The sequence below is a fragment of the Dendrobates tinctorius genome, unplaced genomic scaffold, assembly GCF_039654945.1.
Source record: "Dendrobates tinctorius isolate UK_male_01 unplaced genomic scaffold, ASM3965494v1 ptg000065l, whole genome shotgun sequence".
Taxonomy (NCBI): domain Eukaryota; kingdom Metazoa; phylum Chordata; class Amphibia; order Anura; family Dendrobatidae; genus Dendrobates; species Dendrobates tinctorius.
The window spans coordinates 26,394,657-26,412,725 of record NW_027361733.1 but is presented as its reverse complement, the minus strand read 5'-3'; the positions used below and the strand labels follow the sequence as shown (position 1 = coordinate 26,412,725).

The 18,069-nt window shown below is 46.5% G+C and overlaps 1 protein-coding gene across 3 annotated transcripts in view; it reads left to right on the top strand.

Annotated features, from left to right (window-relative positions):
* GMEB2 (glucocorticoid modulatory element binding protein 2) overlaps positions 1-17,354 on the top strand; it is a 56,936-nt gene extending 39,582 nt beyond the window's left edge. For 2 of the 3 annotated variants that reach the window (XM_073580807.1, XM_073580805.1), the window contains 6 exons: positions 7,736-7,839; positions 8,380-8,537; positions 12,769-12,849; positions 13,073-13,210; positions 13,575-13,697; positions 15,498-17,354. In XM_073580807.1, coding sequence (XP_073436908.1) covers positions 7,736-7,839; positions 8,380-8,537; positions 12,769-12,849; positions 13,073-13,210; positions 13,575-13,697; positions 15,498-16,144 — 1,251 coding nt within the window. In that variant the 3' untranslated portion in view covers positions 16,145-17,354. The remainder of the gene's footprint in view (positions 1-7,735; positions 7,840-8,379; positions 8,538-12,768; positions 12,850-13,072; positions 13,211-13,574; positions 13,698-15,497) is intronic. The other variant, XM_073580806.1, reaches the window with a different exon arrangement.
* The last annotated feature ends 715 nt before the right edge of the window (positions 17,355-18,069 follow it).

Sequence of the window (18,069 nt, the reverse complement as noted above, 5' to 3'; positions counted from 1 at the left end):
GTAAGGACGGGCACGAGAGCGCCGCCGCAGCGGCGGCGGCAGGAGAAGTAGAGGACAATGACAACTTGCCAGGAGGTTCGGGGTCCCAACTGCCAACTCCTCCGGTCGGACGGTGCGTGCGGCACCCCCCTAAGGGGGGTTTCCCGCCTGCGGTCCCGTGTAGCGTCGCTCCGGGATGATGTATCGCTCCCCCCCAGTGCGACTCCCGCGAGAGCAGTGCCAGAGCCGGCGTCCGCGTCACTTCCGGGCGCCGGGTATGACGACTTCCGGTCAGGAGGTCCTGCGTCGTCAGGATGAAGCGTCATGGACGGGAGAAGCGTTTCCAGCGCAAGATAAGGTAGGATAAGAGAGCGGGGGCAGCGGTACAGACCTGTGGTCTTTTTCAGCGCTGCCATCATGGACGGAGAACACGGGCGCAGGAACGATCAGCCAGACCCAGCGTCCGTGAGTAGGGGGCATGGCGGGCTGTGATTTCAAAGACAGTTGCTGTTAGTAAAACGGACTCCTGTTCTTTGTTAGGACAAGACGGCGCCGACCCCGGCGGCAGCATCATCTAGGGCAGTGGTCCCCAACCTTTTTTGCACCAGGGACCGGCTTGAACCAAGACCATTCTTCCATGGCCCGGCAGGGCGGGGATGGAGGTGTGACAGGGGCGGGGCTTTGGTCATAAGGGGGCGTGGCTATGGACGCGGTTGTAGTTTAGCAGTGCATATTTATCATTTAATTATAACATTTTTAATGTGACTCAACTCACCATAGGTTTTGAATGAGTGGGAGCACCTGGCTTGTTTCTGTTTCAGTGGGAGCACTGGGCTACTTCTACTGATGACCGTCACTGCTAATGATTATTGGAACCTACAAGGAAATTGAGCATTGAACACTTAAGAACAATTGTACTGGAGTACTGTACATGCTGATTATTTTCTAATCATCAGAAAATGTATGTGTGGTCCCCCCCGTCCAGCTCTGTGTGGCTCCCCCTGTTGTATGCATGGCTCCCCTGTCCCATCCTGTATACATGGCTCTGCTCCCACTCTCCCATCCTGTATACATGGCTCCGCTCCCATCCTCCCATCCTGTATGCATGGCTCTGCTCCCACTCTTCTATCCTGTATACATGGCTCCCCTGTCCCATCCTGTATGCATGGCTCCGCTCCCACTCTCCCGGCCTCCCTTGTATACATGGCTCCGCTCCCACTCTCCCTCCCTTGTATATATGGCTCTGCTTCCACTCTCCCTCACTTGTATATATGGCTCCGCTCCCACTCTCCCTCCCTTGTATATATGGCTCTGCTTCCACTCTCCCTCCCTTGTATATATGGCTCTGCTTCCACTCTCCCTCCCTTGTATATATGGCTCTGCTTCCACTCTCCCGGCCTCCCTTGTATATATGGCTCTGCTCCCAGTCTCCCTCCCCTGTATATATGGCTCTGCTCCCACTCTCCCTCCCTTGTATATATGGCTCTGCTCCCACTCTCCCTCCCTTGTATATATGGCTCTGCTCCCACTCTCCCTCCCTTGTATATATGGCTCTGCTCCCACTCTCCCTCCCTTGTATATATGGCTCCGCTCCCATTCTCCCTCCCTTGTATATATGGCTCCGCTCCCATTCTCCCTCCTGTGTATATGACTCTGCTCCCATTCTCCCTCCTGTGTATATGGCTCCGCTCCCATTCTCCCTCCCTTGTATATATGGCTCCGCTCCCATTCTCCCTCCCTTGTATATATGGCTCCGCTCCCACTCTCCCTCCTGTGTATATGGCTCCGCTCCCACTCTCCCTCCTGTGTATATGGCTCCGCTCCCATTCTCCCTCCCTTGTATATATGTCTCCGCTCCCACTCTCCCTCCCTTGTATATATGGCTCCGCTCCCACTCTCCCTCCCCTGTATATATGGCTCTGCTCCCACTCTCCCTCCCTTGTATATATGGCTCTGCTCCCAGTCTCCCTCCCCTGTATATATGGCTCTGCTCCCACTCTCCCTCCCTTGTATATATGGCTCTGCTCCCACTCTCCCTCCCTTGTATATATGGCTCCGCTCCCATTCTCCCTCCCTTGTATATATGGCTCCGCTCCCATTCTCCCTCCCTTGTATATATGGCTCCGCTCCCATTCTCCCTCCCTTGTATATATGGCTCCGCTCCCACTCTCCCTCCCTTGTATATATGGCTCCGCTCCCATTCTCCCTCCCTTGTATATATGGCTCCGCTCCCATTCTCCCTCCCTTGTATATATGGCTCCGCTCCCATTCTCCCTCCCTTGTATATATGGCTCTGCTCCCACTCTCCCTCCCTTGTATATATGGCTCCGCTCCCACTCTCCCTCCCCTGTATATATGGCTCTGCTCCCACTCTCCCTCCCCTGTATATATGGCTCTGCTCCCACTCTCCCTCCCTTGTATATATGGCTCTGCTCCCACTCTCCCTCCCCTGTATATATGGCTCCGCTCCCACTCTGCCTCCCTTGTATATATGGCTCCACTCTCCCTCCCTTGTATATATGGCTCCGCTCCCACTCTCCCTCCCTTGTATATATGGCTCTGCTCCCACTCTCCCTCCCTAGTATATATGGCTCCGCTCCCACTCTCTCTCCCTTATATTTATGGCTCCGCTTGGCTCCCCCATCCTCCCCCATCATACTTACCCTCACGTCGCTGAACTTCCTTCCCGTCGCTGCACGTCCCTGCATCTCGCGGTTCTTCAGCTTCTTCCTGTGCGGAGCAGTCACGTGCTACCGCTCATTAAGGTCTATGAATATGGACGCCACGCCTATGGAAGATGAGTGGCGTCCATATTCATGACCTTAAATGAGCGGTACACGTGACCGCTCAGCGCTGGATGAAGCCGCCGCGGGATGCAGGGTGAGTATCAGCTGCTGCACCGCCCCTGGCTCCCCTTGTGTCCGCGGACCGGCAAGGGCACTGCAACGGCCCGGTGCTGGGCCGCGGACCGGCGGTTGGGGACCCCTGATCTAGGGGATCAGGCAAGCCCAAATGCCCCATCTGTGCCAGCAAGCTGCCGAGCACATGGAAGAAGCCCTTATCTGAGGACTGTACCCTGCGGATCATCAGAGGCGAGCAGGCCACGTTCCTCACGAAGATGCGCGCAGTGGTCAGAGAAGAGGTCCAGGCCTCCGTCTCTGCATGGCTACCCACGCAGTCTGCCGACCGGTCCCAATCCAAAAGACCAAGATGGGAGTCCGACCAGTCTTCAGAGGAGGAGATACGGGGTACGGACTCGGAGGAAGAAGGCGAGATCACCTCTGAACCCCCGGAGACAGGGAAAAAGTACCTCTTCACATCAGAGAATGCGGACGAGTTCCTCAGGGCAGTGAGGAGTACGATGCAGATGCAGATCGAGGAAGCCCCGAAGGAGCAATCCATCCAGGACGCGATGTTCGGGGGGCTAAGAGCCAGGGTCCGTCAGGTCTTCCCAGTCAATGACCATATCCGAGCAATGATCCTGGAAGAATGGGAGGATGCCGAGAAAAGACTGATTGTGCCACGAGACTTTAAACTGCGACTTCCATTTAACCCGGAAGACATCAACACTTGGGATGAGGTGCCTAAGATCGATTCCCAGGTGGCTAAGGTGTCGAGGAAGACTTCAATTCCCTTTGAGGACTCTTCCAGTCTCAAAGAACCCATGGACAAAAAGGCCGACGTGCTCTTAAAGAGGGCTTGGGAGACCTCAGCGGTGGTGATGAAAGCAAACATAGCCGCCACTTCAGTCGCTAGGTCCATGCATCTATGGATCGACCAGATGGAACAACAATTAAAGGAAAAAACCCCTAGGGGTGATATCCTTGAGAGCATTCCCCTGTTAAAGATCGCGACTGGTTTTCTGGCAGATGCTTTGGCGGAATCTGTAAGATTTGCGGCCAGGAATAACTCTTTATCCAACGCGGCCCGTCGAGCCATATGGATGAAAACCTGGTCGGGGGACTACCAGTCTAAAAATTATGTTCCATATCTTTCTCGGGGGGGGGAGTATTTGGGCCGGCTTTAGATAAGATTCTAGAGTGCCTCTGACGACAAAAGAGGGTTTCCAGAGGAGAAACCAAGAAAGCAGTTTTCCTTTCAGAGATTCCGTCATTACCAAAGGCAGGAATATAGAGGGAAGGGGAAATCTCCTCGCTGGGAATATTCGAAGGGGGGGAAAAGTAGGGCTCCCCCGTCTCGTTCCAGGCAAAGTTGCAGAAGACAATGATGCCATACCTGTAGGGGGGCGTCTCAGACACTTTGCGGGGGCTTGGCGACTCATCTCCCAAAACCCATGGGTCCTCAATACAATCTCCCAGGGTTATTCCCTCGAATTTACAAAAACCCCCCAACACGATTCGTGGTCACAGAACCCTGTTCCAGAGCCCTGATAGATCCTATATGGGCCGACATAGGAGACCTATTAAGGACCGAGGTAGTAGTTCCTGTCCCAGAAGCGGAGAGATGTCAGGGGCACTATTCAACTCTCTTCACGATAAAAAAACCGTCGGGAGAAAGCAGAACCATCATAAATTTAAAACCATTAAATCAATGGGTTCGGTACAAGAGATTCCGAATGGAATCCCTGAAGACCGCCATCCCGCTAATAGACCAGAACGCTTCCATGTGCACTATAGACTTAAAAAGTGCGTATTATCATGTGCCCATCCATCCTCAATCTCAGAGGTTCCTACGTTTCGCGCTAAAGAAAGGCGGCAGATACTACCACTTTCAGTTTCAGGCCCTTCCGTTCGGCTTGGCGTCAGCACCTCGAGGTTTTACGAAACTGGTCGCCGAAGTCGTGGCAAATTTAAGACAGGAAGGTATAATCATTGTGCCTTATCTAGACGACTTTTTGGTAATATCCCGTACAGCGGAGGAGTTAAGGGAACAACTCATTTCAGTAATTTCCAGGCTCGAGAGCCTAGGTTGGATCCTAAACAGAGAAAAGTCAGATCTACGGCCCAGTTCTCAGAAAAAATTCCTGGGGGTCATGTTGGACTCCAGAAGAAGAATCTCACTCTTACCCGAAGAGAAGAAAAAACCCATCATGGATAAGGTTCGTCAGCTCGGTCAGCACCAGGTTTCAATAAGGACCGCGATGAAGATTCTGGGCACCCTAACCGCATGCATACCCTGCGTTATGTGGAGCCAGGCCCACACAAGAAACCTGCAGAGGGAGATCCTGTCAAGATGGGACAAACGACAGTCCTCACTGGACAAGAAGTTCCGGCCGTCTCCAGCTTTGAGATCATCCCTGAAATGGTGAACCAACCACAGAAATATCAGCCAGGGGGTTCCATGGATCCTGTCTCCATGTGTGACCATCACCACGGATGCCAGCAGAGAAGGATGGGGAGCCCACCTAGAGGGAAGATACCTACAAGGAACATGGCCCAAGAACATCAGCTTACAGTCCTCGAACTACCGAGAACTACAAGCAGTTTGGGAAATGCTGAAGAGAAACAAGTTATGCCTACAGAACCAGCATATAAAGATCATGTCGGACAACGTGACCGCAGCGCAGTAGCCTTCCTACGCCACCAAGGGGGTCCAAGGCATGGGAGGCTTCAGGATCTAGCAGCTCGCATCCTCACCTGGGCAGAAAACAACACTCGCTCCTTGAGAGAGCGAGTGTGAGAGAGCTTAGTAGAGGTCACAGTGAAGGACCTGAAAAAGGACACATGGCCACGTCCTATCCCTCCCGAGCTCGCCCAACTTCTCAAAAAAAGTTTCAAGACAATTGTAAAAATGTCAAAAATTGAAGAAAAATTGTGCACAACTGCAGATTGCATAAATAGATTCTGCATCTTTTCACTGTTTTATGCCAGACAACTGGTGAAAATTATTTGACGAATTAAGTCATAGCTTATGTATCATGCACAGCCCTTGCCTACCCCCACTTTTCAGCGGGTTAATTGATTGCTAGCTTCTATCAATCTACTTACTTTGCAGCCCAGTAGCCACTATGTCTCTCTCTTGCCCATCACATTTCATGTCTCTCTCCCCCATCACATTTCATGTCTCTCTCTTGCCCATCACATTTCATGTCTCTCTCTTGCCCATCACATTTCATGTCTCTCTCTCTTACCCATCACATTTCATGTCTCTCTCTCTTACCCATCACATTTCATGTCTCGCTCTCTTACCCATCACATTTCATGTCTCGCTCTCTTACCCATCACATTTCATGTCTCGCTCTCTTACCCATCACATTTCATGTCTCGCTCTCTTGCCCATCACATTTCATGTCTCGCTCTCTTGCCCATCACATTTCATGTCTCTCTCTCTTGCCCATCACATTTCATGTCTCTCTCTCTCTTGCCCATCACATTTCATGTCTCTCTCTCTCTTGCCCATCACATTTCATGTCTCTCTCTCTCTTGCCCATCACATTTCATGTCTCTCTCTCTCTTGCCCATCACATATCATGTCTCTCTCTCTCTTGCCCATCACATTTCACGTCTCTCTCTCTCTTGCCCATCACATTTCACGTCTCTCTCTCTCTTGCCCATCACATTTCACGTCTCTCTCTCTCTTGCCCATCACATTTCACGTCTCTCTCTCTTGCCCATCACATTTCACGTCTCTCTCTCTCTTGCCCATCACATTTCACGTCTCTCTCTCTCTTGCCCATCACATTTCACGTCTCTCTCTCTCTTGCCCATCACATTTCACGTCTCTCTCTCTCTTGCCCATCACATTTCACGTCTCTCTCTCTCTTGCCCATCACATTTCACGTCTCGCTCTCTTACCCATCACATTTCACGTCTCGCTCTCTTACCCATCACATTTCACGTCTCGCTCTCTTACCCATCACATTTCACGTCTCGCTCTCTTACCCATCACATTTCACGTCTCGCTCTCTCTTACCCATCACATTTCACGTCTCGCTCTCTCTTACCCATCACATTTCATGTCTCGCTCTCTCTTACCCATCACATTTCATGTCTCGCTCTCTTACCCATCACATTTCATGTCTCGCTCTCTCTTACCCATCACATTTCATGTCTCGCTCTCTTGCCCATCACATTTCATGTCTGTCTCGCTCTCTTGCCCATCACATTTCATGTCTCAATCTCTCTCTTGCCCATCACATTTCATGTCTCAATCTCTCTCTTGCCCATCACATTTCATGTCTCTTCCTCATTTTTTTTGCCTCTGCACAAAAGCACCATGCCTGGCCCTTTGACGCAGCAGCCCTGATATTTACCAATGGATGAAGTCGTTGCTGCTCCTATGGTCCATGATCTTCATTGCTGTCTGCTGCTCCTCCGGTCTCCTCGTAACCCAGTACCTGTTATACCGGATGTGAACAGTACAGCTTCTGGTTACAGGTCTTGACGATAGAGGGTAAGTGAAGCTCAGCAGACAGGAATTGAGCTACAATAAAATGGCGCCCGGCCACACCTACAGCTGTGAATTGGGCAGCCCACGGAGGCATGCTCAGTTGACAGCTGATGTGGCTATAATGAAAGACCGCTATCTCTTATGCCCAGGGGCTTGCGTATTTGCAGTCTGTTGTGCAGTGACCCTTACAGACTTGCAAAGTAAAATGGCAGCCCCCAGAATGATGAGCGGTCTTCACATTGTCCGTGGAAACCCACATGTGCGCAGACCCATTCACTTGAATGGGTCTATGTGTAAGTGTCTCTGGACACACTGATGTGCGAAAGATGCCTAATACTGTTTTACCTGGAGTTCTCTTCTAATTTCACCCTTTGTCTGACACTGATGTATTTTTCCTCTTTACTAGTACAATGAACACTTAATAAGTCCGAAAGAGTTTGTTCATCTGGCTGGAAAATCCACACTGAAGGACTGGAAGAGGGCAATTCGTATGAATGGCGTTATGCTCAGGTTTGTATGGGGTAGGGAAGAAGCCCAAAAATGTTATGGGGAAAATTATTCAGTAAATGTACACATTAATCCAAATAATATTTGATGAATTTACAGTTCCATATAGAATTTGCTGCAGAGGACCTGGCGATGGGATACTGTCACCTAGTGGCTTTATTTAGAATTGTAAAATGTTTTCAAACATTACTATAGGATTATGGTGGTGCATCAAAATATAATGAAGATGTGAGTGCAAATCCGATGCTTTGTTTTTCTTCTTCTTTTTTTAAGAAATAGAAAACCCTTTGGCTTAAGATCTGTTGCCTGTAGAAAAATAGAAGTAAAATATGTGTTCTGCATTTTTGGCAATGAGTGGGGAAGTACCATCCGATATGACGGAGATAAAGGACAAGCTGCCGTCTGTTAGTGCTTCATATGTAACATGATGCAGCTGACGAGTGCGTTGCCTAAACTTGCCGTTAGGGCCCCCCCGTGTGCAGGTGGAGATAAGAAAGGTTTAATTCTAGGATGCTAGTGTTGGTTTTTTTATTTCCACAACAGAAAAATAATGGACTCTGGAGAGTTGGATTTTTATCAGCACTCAAAGGTCTGCTCCAATACCTGCCGAAGCACTAAGATCGATGTGATGGGGAGCCGTGTGTCGTTGTGCAGCCAGATGGCTACAGAGTACATTCCCATCACTACAGCCTCCGGTGAGAGTAAGTCATATGCTTGTGAGCTCCTACATGTTTTCTGCTTCTTTGTAAAATTCTTCTTACATTCTTCAGAATGTATATCCTTTTTGGCTTTGTTCACTGCAGAGCAGCAAATGTTCGATTGGTAGTGATAGTGCCTGATGCGGCAAGAAGCCTTCACATGATGCCCTTTCATAACCTACTGATTCTAGTTTCTGACTCCAGTGTTAATGCCAATCGTATTTGGAATACGATGAATAAAAAGGGTGAAAAGAGAAACTTTGTGTTTATGGCTCATCCACATGACATACCATCAATTTCTGATAGATGGTGGGTCACCCCCTAGAACCTACTGATCCATTTTTTGCCGGCTGCATCCAAGCAGTGGCAGAGAGGTTGCCAAGCATGTAGCCCTCTCCACTCCTGTCTGAGAGGGTGCTTAGCTGGTTCTGTAACCTTTTCATATACTTTTAACAATACAGCACCTAGATACTTGACTGCCACTTTCCATTGAGTTGCCACCAGGTCAGGGGACCTCTTGTCCCTGTAGATTGGCGTTGCTGAGATTGTTCCCTCTATTCTATTCTATGAGATTTGGTGAAAACAAAATTACAGTCTGTTTGCCATCAAAACTGGAGAAGCAGGTTTAGCTGGTAGCAAACCAAAAGCGTTCCTGAGGGCATTTGGCTTTCAGTTTTATTTAATGGCACAATACCATTTTAGAATTTGGTGGGAATGAGGAGTGTGGTGCAGGAGTATTAGATTTCTATATATAATATACTAAAGAGATTGTATGAGATTAAAAAATGTGGCTGCATTCTACTAACTTATGTCTTGAAGAAGAAATCCAAAAGGGAGACCACAAATAATAAATGTCAACTTCCAAAAGGAATTTGATATACCCAAAAGGAGGGAAGTGCCAGATAAAGATAAAATGCAAGTAGTTTATTAATCAAAAGAACAAGGCAGAGTGTACTCCAAGCGACTATAGAGTTAAATCAAGTGAACCAGGTAAAAGGCAGCAAAATTGAGAACCAGATAAACCACTAATTTTAAACAAAAAGTATAAAACCCATGTGGGTGTATCACAATGGACTGAAGCTGGTGTATATAATGACATAGCAGCAAGAAATTAATGAAATGCCATGTAAAGTGCGCTGTGCTGAAATAAAGAATGCCATGATTTAATAAGCCTATAAGCCCTGGGATTATTCCAAGGTAAAGTGCCAGAATGCCAAAGTGCTACAGAGTGCAAATCAGGGCCGATAATAATAGGCTTAAACAAGAGGCTGCCAGCAATGTAAAGAAATATATACCTGGTGATAGTGTCGAGGGGAAAGAAACCCCAACGCGCGTTTCGCTGATGTCGCTTCTTCCAAGGGGGCATCTTGTGTCTTGTATTGCAGTTTAACTTGGTACAGCTGGTTTGCTTTTTTATTTCCTATTCAACCTTTTTAAATGATGATCAAAGGTGGACATACCCTTTAAGTTTAAAAGGGTTGACTAGTCTTATCATATAGTTGTTGTAGCCATAATACAATTCACTCAAATAGGGTCCATGACACAGACAACCACATCTAGACAATAATATACCTGCCACTGCAGGGTTTTATTCCCTGTATATCAGAAGGGAGTTCATTTATATCCCGCTGAATACATGATCTTTGAATTCCCCTGATGAATCCCCATTATTGTAGAAGAAACGCGTAGGGAAAGCACATCAGCAGAGTGATGGTGGGAACTCCATAGCAGCATACACTAGGGGACTGTCCTTGTAAGGACAGGAGCAATACAGGGGCACGACAGGGAAGAATAGAAACATCCCTGCCATTCTCCAATAAATTTATTTGGACTACATATCTGGCTCCTATCCAGACCAAATCTGCTATGGAAAAGTCAATTGATGAGATCAAATCAATTTTTTAATAGAGCACTGTTAAGCACAACCACTTTATTTGTTGATTTATGTGTTACTGTTGGTTTGGATGTATTTTTAAGGTTACATTTTATTGAAATGGAACTCTCTTAGCTATATTCCGTAAGATAGGTCACCAAAATGAGTTATGTGGGGGTCCAGCACCCATCACCCCAATTATCTGTTAAAAACGCCAGTGGCACCTGGATGTCAACACATCCAACACCTTCCCACAAAAATGCTGCTTTAGCCTCAAATTTTCCATTTTCACAAGGCTAACAAGAGACCATGAACCATACAATTTGTTGAGCAATTTTTCCTGAGCACGTTGATACTCCATATGTGGTGGAAAACTACTGTTTGGGTGCACGGCAGGGCTCGGAAGGGAAGGAGCGCCATTTTTTTAAGCGCAAAATTGGCTGGAATAGATAGCGGACGCCATGTTACGTTTTCAGAGCCCCTGATGTGTTAAACAGTAAAAACCACAAGTGATCCCATTTTGGAAACTAGACACCTCCAGGAATTTATCTAGAGGTGTGGTGAACACCTCGAACCCGCAGGTGCTTCATAGAATTTATTAAGTTGAGCCATGGAATTAAAAAAAAAAAATGTTTCAAACAAAAATGTTGCTTTAGCCCCAAATTGTTCATTTTCACAAGGTTAACGATAAATTGCACAGCAAATTATGGTTAATTTTCCCCAAAGTATGTTGATGCCCCATTTGTGGGGGAACAGACGTTGGGCACATGGCAGGGCTTGGATGGGAAGGAGTGCTATTTGACTTTTCGATGGCAGATTTGGCAGGAATAGACGGCAGGCACATGTCACATTTGAAGAGCCACTATGGTGCCAATGCGGCATCACCCACATTTGACACCACTATGGTGCCAAAACCACCCACATGTGTCACCATCTTGAAATTTACACCTCTTAATGATTTCATGTAGGGGAGTACTGAGCATTTTAAACCCACAAATGATTCACAGAGTTGTATAACATTGGGCTGTGGAAATGAAGAATTAATTTTTTTCCACTAAAATGTTGTTTTAGCCCAAAGTTTTTACTTTTCAAAAGGGCTATTAGGAGGAAATGGACCTCATAATTTGTTACACAATTTACCCTGAGTACGCCAATATCCTATATGTTGTTGAAAACAACTTTTGAGTTTGATAATTATATTTGTTTGGTGATCTGAAACATTTAAGTGTGATAAACATGTAAAAGAATAGGAAATCGGGAAGGAGCAAACACTTTTTCACACAACTGTACAAGCTGCCTATTCACAGCCAGCTTGTATCAGGCAGTGGCTGAATGATTTCATCCATGTACTTTTTGACTCTCAAATCCTGCGGCTCACTCCTATGTGTTTACATCCAGGCAAAAGATATCAATAACCTGTCATCAATATAAGATCGATTGGGGGGGTCCGACTAGTGTCACCTGCACCAATCGGATGTTATAAGATCTTGTGCCAGCCTGCTGTAAGCATCTTGACCGGTGTTACGATACGCAGCCCCATTCGGTGTGTAGCAGCTGCTGTTGGTCGCTGCAGATCAGATCCTGTTTTATTACTTGATGTTGATGACCTTTGCTTAGGCTCTTCAATATCTTTAGCCTGGGCAACCCTTTTAATTCTTAAGGCCCCGTTACACTAAACGATGCACCAGCGATCCTGACAACGATACGACCTTGTCTTGATCGCTGGTGAGCTGCCAAACAGACAGCTTCACCAGCGATCAGCACCAACGAGGACGCTGGTCTTCACCAGCGATCAACACCCGCGAGGACGCCGGGAGCTGCCAGCACGCAGGTTTCTAAGGTACACATCGGGTAACTAAGTGACGCGGGCCGTTTAGTAACCCGATATTTACCTTAGAGACCAGCTCCCAGTGCCTGCTTAGAGCGCTGGGAGCCTCACTGATCGTTGGCTCCCGCTGCCACACGCAGTGATGCGCGCTGACCAGCGGGAGAGCAGCGATCAAAAAACGGCCGTGCACGATCAGCGATACCCGGCGGGGGGGGGGGGGGGGGCGGTCGCTGATCCCCGTCACACACAGCGATCTCGCTGGTGAGATCACTGTGACGTCACAAAATCAGCGATCTCGCTAGTGAGATTGCTGTGTGTGATGGGGCCTTTAGCCGGGACCAGCAAGTGAATCTTTATCTGTTTTTTTTGTGTGCGCTTTGGCTTTAGATTGTGTGGTATGTGTAAAATGTAGACTGAGGAGCCTATGTGCATAATCGCATTTCTGTAGACCTACTACATTACAGTTTTGATGCTACCACATTTATCTATTTAGCCAGTGCCATCTCAAGTTAATTTGTCTTTTCATTACATAGATTTCGCTGTGAATGGCAACCCAACCACGATAACTATTGAAACTTGTGACAATTCAGGAGAGTGGGGCAGCACCGTCGCAGGTGAGGACAACCATTCGTAAATAGGATGTTCATAGTCAGTCTAACCAGGTCATTAGATTCTGTTCAGACTTTATTTGGTTTTATCCATTACTTGTAAAGTTGGGTGAAAGCCTGGAATATGGCTGCCATTCTAGGTTTCCAGGATGCCGATCAGCGGATCAGACTAATGTAGCATTAATATGATCACCATTGCTGACCTAACCATCGCGTTGCTCTTCTGCAGACGATACCCTGCTGTTCTGGCAAGGTTTGCGGGATGCGGGTTTGCTGGAGGAGGTCATCCAGGAGTTTCACCAGGAGCTGCTGGAAACCATGAAGGGGATGAAGCAGCGACTGCAGACGCCTCCCATCCAGTTGCAAGGTGCATAATTCAGCATATCTTCTTATATTTTTTTTGTAGTTTTCCTGATTAGTTGAGTGATGTCTGGCAGCAATATATCACCTACTCCAAAGTGCCAGGTGGTTGTACATTGTGTGCTGTAATATACAAGGCCTGGTGTTGTAATATACAAGGCCTGGTGTGTCAGTATGAAGATCTCAATAGCTCATTGTCTTTCTGTCTGTTCCCTGATGTTCCAGCATGTGCTCATTCACAATGGTCTTATGAATTGGCTCAGGAATAATCTCTCGTTGAAGGGGAAGGAAAGAATCTCACTAATTAACCAGGAATGTCACCTTAAAAAATGTTGGGTAACTGTCATAATCATGTGTTTTCTCTTTAATAGATGCCATGTTGCTTAACAACATTGTCCAAAATTTTGGAATGCTGGACCTCATTAAGAAAGTGTTAGCCGGTCACAAGAGCCAAATGGATCGATCCAGGGAGCAGTACACAAGGGACTTAGCAGGTACTCATACTGAGATACTATTATGATTTTGAAGGGGGTCGTCCAGCTAAAAAAAAAAAAAAAAACGTTCATACAAGTTTAAAATAGTAAATTATGCAAAATAGGTATATTTTGAAAAATGACCCCCTTCTTCAGCTACATGATTGTTTCCAGGGACCCAGTAGATCTTCTTCCTTGTGTGTGAAACAGAATTGTGTAATCTGTGCCAATATGTGACAAGAGCGGTGTGTAAAGGGGCTGTCATGCTGCTCATTTCAAAAGTTAAAGGGGTTGTGCCACAGACAAAGTACTTTTTAATCAATTGGATATGTTAAAATGTTCCTGTGCTGAGATAATCTTATAAATGTGTCCCTACTGTGTAATGGCTGTGTCTGACCGTACAGGGACATGGTCTGATCATACCACAGCTCCTGGGCAGGGGAGGAAGCAAAGGAGTATACAGACATTACAGCGTGAGAAAAGAGCTGATTCTTTTTGTGAGGTCAAACCAGTTTTAAACAGGTTGGGAAATGTTTTCCTTACAGAAACCAGCATCTGTGTTCCCGTGCTGTCATGTCTGTATTCTCTTTTGTGTCCTCTGCCCAGGAGCTATGGTATGATCAGACCATGTCCCTGTATGGTCAGACACAGACATTACACAGTACACTGCCAGTACACATTTATAAGATTATCTCAGCATGGGAACATTTTATTTAACACCTCCAATTGTGGAACTTATTTTAATTCCAAAATTTATTGATTAAAGTGTACTTTGTGGGATAATTCCTTTAAGCCAGCCCCCTTTCTGTCTGTACATCAGCTGCAACAGTGAAAGGGCTTAGCTATTGAACTGAACAGTCAGCCATGTTCACACAATGCTCTTGTCATGTGCTGAAAGCGGAAACTCTGCCCTGTCACACACACATCATAGAGGACTTAACAGGACACATGATCAGAGCTTGTAGCAAACATGAGACATATATTATTAAGTTGCTTATTTTACTAATTTAGCTGATATATAAATTATAAAGCTGAACAAGCTCTTGAATTGAAATGAAGGGGGTGTAGACCAGGTTTTAGTAAATTAGCAATCCTGAAGACCCACATTGTATGTTTGGATTTCTAAACAGCCATTCTTCATCTGATATGCCTTTGGTTGACTGGGGAGTAGATTTTGCTGGTAGATTATCCTCAAAGTGGTTCTCAAATCCCTTATCCACAAGAAATCGGGTAACTTTCTGATCGCTGTTCCTCACTGATCCTGACAACTGGGGCTCTGAAGAGTCTTGGCTGAATGGAAAGGAGGTGAGTCATGTGCACTGCCTCTACATTCACTACTATTGGGAGTGCCTGAGATTGCAGAGCACTGTGCTTTTCTGATAATCAGCTCTCCTATTATTGAATGAGCGGCAATGTGCAAGTTCTCAGGATTGGTGGAGTCCAGAGCAGTTGGATCCCCAGTGATTACAAAGTTATCTTCAATCTTGCGAACTCCCCTTTTAGACTAGGACTCTGTTTGCTATCACGTTCTCTTTGCTGCAGAATGGCCTAAAGGATTCACAAACTGGGTGGCCTTGTGTACCTTGCTCTTTATTTGCCCTTAGACAGGTACTTTGGGAAGTGTCTTTTATTGGCATCCCATAGATGTCCTAATCTAGAAACTGAAACCCTTGGACAGCCCTGGGGTGTAGATTTATGTGGAGCAGTACATTCAATGTATATGGAATAATGACTTGAGTGTAATTTGTAAGTTCCACATATTATCCCATGACACAAAGGGGGGCATTGTTCAGTTCACGTTTCATCTCCTTCCTTTTGCAGCACTGGAGCAGCAATGCGATGAGCATCGCCGAAGAGCCAAGGAACTGAAACACAAATCCCAGCACCTAAACAACGTCCTGATGACTCTGACACCAGTCAATGTTCCCCCTCCTGCCAAACGACCACGATTAACCAGAGCCACTTCAGGTCCTGCCGCCATCAGCTCCCAGGCCTCTTCTCCGCCAACACAAATCACCCTGCCACAAGGAATGTCCCTCTCCCAGCTTACTGGTCTCCCCTTCAGTAAAGTACTTTCCACCTCCATCCCATCCTCATCCAGCTCCACTGTCCTAAACAAGAACACTATCACCCAGGCCAGCTCTCCCTCCTCCCCTGTTTTGGGTGGTTATACTATAGTAACCCCTTCAGGGAACAATTTTCCCGGCACGCTGGAGATACACCCTGACTCCTCCAACCTTACCGTTCTGAGTACGGCCGCCGTGCAAGACAGTAACACTGTTCTCAAAGTGGTGAGCCCCATCCAGTTGCTGACGTTGCAGGGCCTGGGTGCCACGATACAAAACCTTGCTCAGATAGCACCAGCTGGGAGCACTATAGTTGCTTTGCCCTGTGAGTCAGGCGACGGAGAAGAGGAGCATACCACCATAGAAGTAACATCACTGTCTGAGGACCAGGAACTGAAATAGACTCGGGAGCCATGACTAGGTGTGCTTTAACTCCGAGGTGCCATGTTTCGGAGAAATGAGTAAGCAGAATGAACCAAAGAGAATGGGTGGAGGTTACAGACCTGTGGCATGTTGCACAGAACTTTACTGCAGATCATCCTGGCAATGGAAAAGTTACTATTTTATTGTTGAGATCTTCCTGTGGGCAATCTGAAATTACCAACATTTGCCCTTTCCCCCATATTTGCGCCATGTTTTGCAAGTAGAGTACGATAAACTTCAGTGTTATTAAAACAAGACGCCAACAACCTATCACAGTATCGAGCATGTTCTCTCCCTGCCAAGAATCAACTAGGCAGCAGGGTACACTTATGTATGCTTAGATGTTACTCGGGAGCCAAAAATGAAGTTGCTTCTAAGTAAGAAGTAGTTAACTTATACCTGGAGGCAACTGACAGAAAGCAGAAAATATGAGGTTAGCGGAGGGGTGAGGTGAACTGTTGCCCACACGGCTCCTGTTACTTTTTAATTTGTGGAGGCGACCATATTTGCAGGAGAAGGCAGAGAACCGAGGCAGGATGAAGCAATATCGCCCTTTTCTAATAGCTTGATACACAAAATATGATTTAACATATGCATGGCTGCCTGCGCCGTACTTGGACAAGATTGTGGAACTTAATCAGTGCTATTCATTGTTACCACACAGGTAAAACTTCCAGATATCCAGGAGTCCACTCAATGCTGCCTCTTTAAACCTCCCTCCATCTAGATGCTAACACAGGAGTGGGTTAGAGATGCCTTCAGTATTCAGCAGATATGTGAAGGTTTTACCCCCCCCTTCAGTTTTCCTTAGCTCAGGTTAGAACGCCTCAGTCCATGTATAGCATCGTCTTAATACTGTGTGAGGTTATGATTTACCACAAGACAAATACCCGCTAAACATGTGAACAAGCTCTTAAAGGGGGATTCAAACTCCAGGTTCAAAAGCTGGAGAACCATAGACTGAAGACCATTTGCTTGAGTCACGTGGCCTGTTCTCAACCTTGTCATATGCTTGATTGAGATATAGGCGAGCTAAAGGTGGAATACCCCTTTAACCCATGACACTCTGTAAGCAGTGCCAAAAAAATGTACTTATTAGCTCTTGGTAAGAGAAACAAAATAATAAATTCGTAGGTATGATGAATTTTTGATGGTTAACATAAGTAAAATAAATGATGTTACAAAGCGAGCTTTCAAGACTACGTAGGTCTTTTCATCAGACACGGTGTAATAAATGGAAATTAAAAAACAAAACAAAAAACAGAACCTGGAGTGTAATAGTCCGTTTACATGGACCGAACAGCGGCACTATATGACTGCAGAATCTGTAAACTTTTACACTCTGGCGGACCGCCTGTCAAAAGCTAACTATGCGCACTGAGGGATATACAGTTGTGCTGAAAAGTTTACATACCCTGGCAGAATTTTTGCTTTCTTGGCTTTTTTCAGAGAATATGAATGATCACACCAAAACTTTTTCTCCACTCATAGTTAGTGGGTGGGTGAAGCCATTTATTGCCAAACTACTGTGTTTTCTCTTTTTAAATCATAAAGACAACCCAAAACATCCAAATGACCCTGATCAAAAGTTCACATACCCTAGTTCTTCAAACCGTGTATTGCCCCCTCTAACATCAATGACAGCTCAAAGTCTTTGGTGGTAGTTGTGGATGAGGTTATTTTCTCAGATGGTAAAACTGCCCAATCTTTTTGGCAGAAAACCTCCCTGTAAATTGCTTGGCTGTCTAGCATGACCTGCGTGCTTGAGATCTCCCCAGAGTGGCTCAATGATATTAAGGTCAGGAGACTGAGATGGCCACTCCAGAACCTTCACTTTGTTCTGCTGTAGCCAATGACAGGTCGACTTGGCCTTGTGATTTGGATCATTGTCATGTTGGAACGTC